Source organism: Lolium perenne, chromosome 3, assembly GCF_019359855.2.
Source record: "Lolium perenne isolate Kyuss_39 chromosome 3, Kyuss_2.0, whole genome shotgun sequence".
NCBI lineage: Eukaryota > Viridiplantae > Streptophyta > Magnoliopsida > Poales > Poaceae > Lolium > Lolium perenne.
In genome coordinates, this window is record NC_067246.2 from 147,459,250 (window position 1) to 147,467,756 (window position 8,507).

General features: G+C 45.8%; 1 protein-coding gene across 1 annotated transcript; it reads left to right on the forward strand.

Moving 5' to 3' along the window:
* Positions 1–2,518: 2,518 nt before the first annotated feature.
* Positions 2,519–6,381, forward strand: LOC127327088 (uncharacterized). The gene is made up of 6 exons (XM_051353871.2): positions 2,519–2,972; positions 3,097–3,326; positions 4,030–4,231; positions 4,303–4,388; positions 4,473–4,567; positions 5,778–6,381. Exons 1-6 carry the CDS (start codon positions 2,733–2,735, stop codon positions 5,990–5,992), a joined length of 1,068 nt encoding a protein of 355 aa, XP_051209831.1. The 5' UTR covers positions 2,519–2,732; the 3' UTR covers positions 5,993–6,381.
* Positions 6,382–8,507: the final 2,126 nt, after the last annotated feature.

Consider the following 8,507-nt stretch of genomic DNA (forward strand, 5'->3'; position numbering starts at 1 on the left):
CGACCCTCTACTGGTAGCCAGGGGCCTGATCTGGACGCCGGACATGAGCGCTCGAGCACTTTGCGCTCGGGACTCGGTGGAGACGCCTGGAGTTCATCGGCGGTGGGTGGCAGAGATGCCCTTCGACTTGATTGCTTTTTCTATCTCTTAGTCAGGGTGTTTTTTTTGTAAATTGGAAGGCCCCTTCTTCAAATACTAGGTTTAGTAGGGCAAGAGATGTCAAGGGGGCGTCCTGTAAAATGTACCTGCCACGTGGTTCTATATAAAAGCTCCACCGGGGTGAACTGGCCCCACTTGTGTGCAAAAAAAGAAGATCTAGTTAAACTTTTCAGATTTCAATTGATTATTTTTCTTATGTTTAAATTATTTTTAAAGTAATTTACTTGTTTAAACCTATTATGCAATAGGGCATCATTTATTTAGAAAAATATAGTTGCATTTATTTGGGCGAATATGGTTGTATTGCTAAGAAAATTGAGAGAAAATAATTAAGATAACTTTACAAAGTAATACTCTCTTCCTCCATAAAAAGATTTCTTATTTTTTTTTCTAAATTTAGATATATATATATATATATATATTATATACATAGGTCTAAATTTCAAAAAGTCGAAAATATTTATTTATAAATAGAGGTAGTAATCTAGAGCAGTAACATGTACATATTGCTAGTCTATGTTGCTCCCTACTATGACTGGTTTAGTACTCCCTCCATCTAAAATACAAGACCACTTTATTCTTTAAGGAAAACTTTTACAAAAAATTGGATCAATCAAATATAAATTGCATGTAATTCAAAACTATAACATTAGATGAACATTTCAATAATTTATAATTTATATTCAGTTAACTAAATTATTAATCAAAATTTGACACGAAAGCCCCGTTGACTTGAATACTTCCTTCAGCCTAAGGGTATCTCCACTCCAACGCGGCGAGCCATCCGGCGTCTTCCGGATGGGTCGAAACGGACAAAACTACGGCCTAACGCGGCCACGCATCGCAAATGCGGATGGCCGCGGTGTCCGGGACGATCCAAACCCGACCCAAATCTGGGCTAGGTTTGCGTGGACGCAGATGGCACGCAGCGTCCGGTCGCGTTCGCCTGCTCGCCTCCCTTGGGCCCAGCTATCGGTGGGGGGCGCGCGCCATATTAAATGTGGGTTGGGAGGGATTTGTCCCTGTCCAGTCCACTCCCCACTCCACTCGACAGTTCCCCACGCACGCGCAACCGCCGCCATGACCCTGAAGAGGGCTTTCGCTCCCGGCGCCAACGACGGCAATGCCAGCAGCAGCCGCCGTCCTCCGCCGACGCTGAGGGCCGGGGGACACCGCGGTGGTCTCTAGATCAGATAGGCCGCCCGCGTCGGCGCGGCATTGGCGCAACCCGCACCGCTGCTATCGAAGCCGGAGGAGGAAGACGACCCGGAGATGCGCGCCGTGATGGCGCTGTCCAAGGCGGAGGACGAGGCCAACTGGTCGCATCTCGCGGAGGCCATCCGCACCTCAGTGATGGAGGAGCAGGCCCGGTAGGCGGTCGAGGACGCCGAGGCCTGGGCGTTGCTCGACCAGGTCCGCCTGGAGGAGGAAGCGAGGCGACGGCGCGAGGAGGTCAGGCTCTATCGCGAGGAGGAGAGGCGCCAGGAGGGCAGGCGCGTGACGGAGCAGGAGAGGCGCCAGGTTTTTTTATTTGTTTTTAAGTTGAACGCCCATATAGAGGGTTTTCTTTTGGTAATTCAAATTTGCCCAAAATAGGGCATATGCATATATTTAATGAATATAGTTAGGTTTAATTGTTTTCGTTTTTTTTGTTGTTGTTTTTCACTTATACGATGCGTCCACGCATTGAACACAGCGTACGATCCAAACGAACACGCGAACACAAAACGTTATCCGCGTGTCCGCGTGACTACCTAAATAGACTAAAACGAACAGCCTAACGCAGCTGTTTAGGTCACCGCCTTGAAGATGTCCTAAGTTTAGAGGGAGGAGCGAGCATGTAGTGTATAGCCTAGAAAAACAGGTTCAAGGTTTTGTCTAGACGGAGGAGCAAGGTCGCTCCGTGGCGCCACAACGAGATACAGGTGGTGGATCCCGAGGCGGCCGTCCCGGTGTTGTGCTGCACTAGACTAGAGGTGTACCCACTAGTGGTGGTGCACGTGGGTGGCCATCCGCACACGCGTCGTGCCTCCGTGTGGGCTTTGGTCGGCCCATTAAGAACCCCGCCACCATCCCGTAGATGCCGTTGCGCACGTGAAGCGCACAGCGCCACGTGGTCCTAACTGTCCCACAAGGCAGCCAGTGTGGTGCGTGCGCATATCTAAACCGGGGCCGATCCGGGTAGTCCAGCGGCGGGCCAATCAGGAGCGCGGCGAACCCGCAACCGTGCCCGTCGCCTCCCTCGCAGGTGGGCCCGGGAAGAAGCGTCGGCCCCACGCGCCAGCGTCGAGCCGTGGCATCCCGTCTCCCTCTCCCACCCACCGTCCCACGCGAGGCCAGAATTCCCCTTCCTGCTCCACCTCCTCCCGTCTTCCTCCTCCAGTCAGCCCCGGCTTTCCCTTATAAATACACCTAGCCCACCGCGCCGTTGCTTCCTCTCCCTGTCCATTTCCTTCCTTGCCGTCTCCTCCAATCCTATTCCTTCCCCAGATCCTCCTAGGGTTAGGGTTTTGTCTCTTCCCCTTCCCCTTCACATCCCCTCGCCAGATTACCCCTCTCCCTAAGCTCCTGCTATGATGGGCACCGCCGTCGACCTTGCACGGAGGCAGGGGGAGAGCCGCTTCTACGACGCCGCCAGGGCTCGCCGAGCCCACCACCACCACCACGGCCTCCCCAAGTCGTCCCGCTGCACCGCCTCCCACGAGAAGCCGCCGGACCAGCCGTCGCCCTCGCCCTCGCCCTCGCCTGCGGGCAACCTCGAGCGCTTCGTCGCAGCCGTTACGCTCTCCGTGCCGGCGCGCCGCCGCTCCAAGGTTCGCCCATCGACCCCCCCACCCCTGCTCACACCACACGGTAGTACAGTACTTAAAATCAATTGGATCGTTACGACTGTTCCTGAACCCCGCCGGCCGATTTGGGGATTTCCTTGTGTTGCAGGGAGGAGGAGGAGGGTGGAGGGGTTTCGGCGCGGACGGCCAGCGCGAGAAGCTCTACTTCGCTCTCGGCGACCTCTGGGAGGCGTACAAGGAGTGGAGCGCGTATGGCGCCGGGGTGCCGCTCCTGCTCGATGGATGCGACGGGGTAGTGCAGTACTACGTCCCTTACTTGTCCGCCATCCAGCTCTACGGGGACCCGGCGGTGCTACACTCGTCGTCTCACAACGCAAGGTAATTCCCTGTTTGTTTGCTTGCTTCTTTGTTCCAACACAAGCTACTGGTAGTAAAAGCATTTACTATTTGATTGTACTACAATGCTTCCATTTGCAAGGTGCAAACACTAGTACTAGCATCGACTTCTTCCTTTATGCGACAAGTCAATGAAATCCTGCTCAACAGAGTATAATTTTGCTCAAGGGAATTAACTATCAACTCCTGCTGCCACAGTTGCTGAATCAGATTGACATTCTGTAGCTTGCACAAGAAAATTCTCTGCTAACTAGTTCAATCTGCTGAGTTACAACCCTTTACACAATCCACCGCCGCTCTCGGTAAAACACGATAAGAATCAATTGCAAGGGCCAGCTAAAGTGTATCTCCAAATGTGTAACAATGCACCTCCATATGTAGACAAGTGTTAAACGTGCCAACTAGCTTTCTATGGACCTGGCATGTGAAAATATTATGTTTACGTACCGTGCTTTTGATATCAAATTTCATGGTGTAAGGATGCTGATTAGTCCCCACTTAAACTTGTGTATCACACAGCGGTGATGCACATGCATATATGTCTCTACATGTGCACACCTGTTACTGATTCTATTTTTTTTTTACCGTTTTTCCACCTTTGGAGATGAGCACTTTACAAATCATTACTTCTTCTCAAGAAGATTCTATCGTGACATTCATTTCTTAACTATGTGTGCATCAACAGACATATGATGGATGACAGCGATGGAGATTGCCATGATTCTAGCAGTGATGGTAGCAGTGATTATGAACATGTAAGGGTCAAACACTTATCTCAAGAAGGCTTCTCAAGTGATGATGGTGAATCACTAGATAACCATGGCCGCTTGCTCTTTCAATACCTCGAGTTCGATTCTCCGTTTTGTCGTGAACCATTGAGTGATAAGGCAAGAATTTATAACTTATTTTGTTTAGTTTTGCATGGTATATCTGTGTTCTAACATATTTCTTCTTCCAGATTTCTAGCCTTTCAGACCGATTTCCAGGACTGAGGACCCTTAGGAGTTGCGATTTATCCCCGCGAAGTTGGATGAGCATCGCTTGGTATGTTCTTTCTAGAAATAGCGAACTGGTAATTGTTGGATGATTGCATTAACTAATTATTTAGATTCCTTGCACATTATGCAGGTATCCAATTTACCGTATCCCTACCGGACCAACATTGAAAGATTTAGACGCTTGCTTTCTCACTTTCCATCAGCTTTCAAATTGCCCACAAGGAGGTAAACTACATTTGAACTTTGTTCTTTAGCGGATCATAGGTTAGGATTAACTCATAATGTTTGCTTCCTTACTATCACCATACTGTTTTAGAAAGGTGTCCCAGTTATTTCTGTTTTCCGCTCCCAAACAACAGCTTCCATCGCAACCATGTTTATTTTAAATTCAGTTTTTATCATCTTCATGGTCAGATTAAGGAGATAGCTAAAATCTAGAAGATCCATGTCTGTTCAAGTATCATTGTAAATTCAATTTTTATCATGTTCACGGTCAGATTAAGGAGGTAACTACATTTCTATGAAGCTGTGGATCTCATATGTGTAAACATCTTGAATTCAGTTCAAGTGTAGCAGCTCTCTCTAGTGAACTTTATTAGTCTTATTTTGAAGTATACGCAGATTGACAACTTCTCTTCTCATGTTTAAAGTTGTCATTAAACATGTGTGAGTTGTAGCCAACATTTACTGGGGAAAGACTGGTGTGTGATTGGGATAGACTGACTTGATTACGATCATAATAAATATTTCAGCTAATTGCAATATTAGTCTTGCTTTTGGCAGTAGTGCTGATTTTCTTGACTCTTGGGCATTTACATACATTTATAGCATGTTTTCAAAAAACAAAGGAAAGTAGTGAATAGGATCTAAGGCGGTTACCTGATATTGGTAAAACCATTCTCCATTATCCATTCATGCCTACTAGCTGCCAGGGTAACTCACATATTGGTATCAAGTTGGTTGCTCTGCTGTAACCAGCCAGAATCTTTCAACTCGACTAATACTCTCCATTAGATTTTCATTTTACAAACTGTGTGCTAGGAACTGTTGTGCTATGAATTGACTAGTATATGGTAGTTGAGTTATGGCTAGCTCGATGTTTTTGTGGCACTGAGAGCTGTCATATGTGGAGAGAAAAAAAGAGCCGTATGCTTGTGGTTGCTTTTCTGTCTAGGGTTTGGTGTATGTTTCTGCCCTCGGCACTAAGAGCTGTCATATGTGGAGAGAAAAAAAGAGCTGTATGCATGTGGTTGCTTTTCTGTCTAGGGTTCGGTGTATGTTTCTGCCGTCTTTCATGTTAGCGCATGTTTTTGCCCTCATGTATGTTAGCAAGCCTTGCTACTGAGCAATGAGTTGTGAAAAGACTATGAAACCTTTTCCTGATGCCTACTTGCCTAAATTCTTTTTGCTGAATTATCTCCGTTCTCTTATCCAGATCATCTGTGGGCTCATGATAGCATGCCAAACATCCCACTCCCTGTTTTTGGTTTGGCTTCATACAAGTTCAGCAACTCAGTATGGTCTTCAACAGATGGCGATTGGCAACTGGCTAGCTGCTTAAGGCAAGCTGCTGCTGATTGGTTGAGAGACAGCCGAGCCAGCCATCCAGATTATCAGTTCTTTGTCTCGCGTGGTGAATACCACAGGTAGTGACTGTGACTGACTGCTCCTGAAGTCAGATCCTTGAGCTTTGCTGTTGGAGCAACTTGGCCTGCTATGTAAATTGCACTAATCCGAGGATTATGACTGGCTGTGTTTTATACTTTGTAGTCGGCCAGTCTTATCTTCCAAGGGAAGTTGGGATGAGAATGAAAACATAAAAAAAGTAGAACAAAAAATGATGAAGAATGGTGGTGAAGAAACTTGCTGTGCTTTTGGTGTAGGTTAAGCTGTTCAACTTTATGTAATGCAGAACGTATGGGGGACAAAGTCTGATATAGTTCCCCACAGCTGGCGTCTGTGAACTTGTGAACTATTGTTGTACTTTTTGTGTTGAAAAAACTTGTTCATAAAAATATCAGGTATTTGTCTGATACTAATTTTCTGTCATAGAAACCACACACATATTTCTTCTTAATAATTTAATTTCTACTAAAATCAATTAATTATTATTAACTGCAAGGGATGATAGTATTCCCTCCATGCATTAATATAAGATGTTTTAGATATTTTTGAAATAGACTTGATACAACTAAAATGAGTGAATCTACATATTAAAAATAGATTAGATACAAACAAAATGAGTGAATTTATAAGATCTAAAACGGCATAGGTTTTTGTATGAGGAGTGCCACTTATATCTAGATGGTGTGGATTAGAAGAAAAAGGCACAATTGTACATGTCCCCTAATAACTCAGGAAAAAACCTAATTTGGTCTATGAAGTTGCCCCAAATGTGTGTTGTCATCATGAACTTGTAAATCGTGAATTTTGGGTCACAAAGTTGTTCCGCACGAGTATTTTGGTCACTCTGTCACGGCAACCGACCGTTAGTTGCGCCGTGAATGTGGCCAATTGTTTTCTTTTGCATATTGGCTTCTAAAATTTATATTTTTCTGATTTTTTAGTCCCCAGGTTAACTTTTTTAGGAGGCAATTTGCAAAAAAATAATTAACCACGTCAGCAAACTAACAGTGGCGCGCGAGTCAACTTCTTGACTCACAATTCACAATTTGCAGGTTTGTAATCACAATGCAGGTCCGGAGCAACTTCGTAAAACTAAATTGGAGATTTTCTCTAAAAATTCCCTCTACCAATTTTGTTGCACGTATTCCTGCAACGTTGGACTTTGAAAAGACTTGATGAATGGACCTGTAGTTATGACATTGCTTGACTGGTAAATTTATGCGGTCAAACATTTTAGAGGCAACACGTTTAGCGATATTGTTTTTATATGTAGGGGTGAAAATTAATATTGGACAATCCATATTATCTCATATTCGTGTTAAAACAATTTAAAATGGACGTGGAAATATATGAATCCGTATAGAAATAGAAATTGATGTGGTAAATATTAGTTTGTTTACAAGTAAAAAATATGACTACGAATGTGTATCGATTTTTTTATATAACAAACTGAGGGGTCTAGAAGACCCTGATGGAGCTACATTGAAAACACACACATGGCAGGTACAAATTGCAAGGAGGCCCTTTACATCACTCGCGCTAAAGAATCTAGTATTTGAAGATAAGGCCTCCACTTTACATAAAGCATCCTAGGAAGAAAAGACACAGCAATCAAGGACAAGGGTGCCTCCACTACGGACAGATCTCCAGGCGTCTTCGCTAGGATCAGAGAGCGGGATGCTCATTGGCTCTCTCCCGACGAACAGATCCAACCATCGACCACATCTAGGATTTCGGGGACGAACCACTTGGAATCCTAGCGGTGTCGAGCTCCGGCGATGGATCAAAGAGCAGGCCTCCGCAATGGAGGTTGAAGATGGGCCGCTAGTTCGGCTGAAGATCACATCGATGGTTGTCGCCGTGTGTTGCGCACAAGGAGCAACTCTAAAGCACCGCAAACCGCACCACCTCCAACCGAAAAGAGATCCCTTGCCTCCACCTCCACCTCGACATCAAGAGGGGCAAAGAATCTCCTCAAGATCTAGGCGACAAGATCCACGACCGTGCTTATTGAAGAAGACTCCATCGGATCTGCTGCCACCACCGCACCTCCACCTCAGAGGGTCGTCAGAGAGCTTCACTAGAGGCCGCTCGATGCCACGCGAAGACACTAGAGCGTCGAGCTTCCATGGCATCACGCCAGACTCCATATAGGTAAAACAAGGACAATCCATAACCCTAACCCTACACCTATAGAGAGAGGAAGAAGAAGACCTAGTATCTACACTACATCCCAAGCCTCCTCTCCCATCCTCATGCCAAGCAGTAGAGCCACCAACGGATAAGGGGAGGGGCGTCGGGCGGAAAGAACATAGGAGAGGGCTCTAGTACTGTTCACATGAGAGATGGAGAGAGGGAGGGGGAGAGTATAGGAAAGAATGAGCCGGCCCGATCATGTATGGAATTTTGAGACAAACGGGCATTTAACTGCTTTCAAATATAATTATGTTGGCCAATTTTAGTAATTGTAGTGTTATATGACCAATTATTTAGCCTTGAAAACTAACAAAGTGGTCAAATGTATTTTTTGGTGATTGAA

Bases quoted from the DNA above. Each gene is read 5' to 3' on its own strand.
- LOC127327088 (XM_051353871.2), top strand. From the start codon at position 2,733: ATGATGGGCACCGCCGTCGACCTTGCACGGAGGCAGGGGGAGAGCCGC. The intron at 3,327-4,029 runs GTAATTCCCTGT...GTGCATCAACAG, and splicing joins TCGTCGTCTCACAACGCAAG to ACATATGATGGATGACAGCG. The intron at 4,568-5,777 runs GTAAACTACATT...TCTCTTATCCAG, and splicing joins TTCAAATTGCCCACAAGGAG to ATCATCTGTGGGCTCATGAT.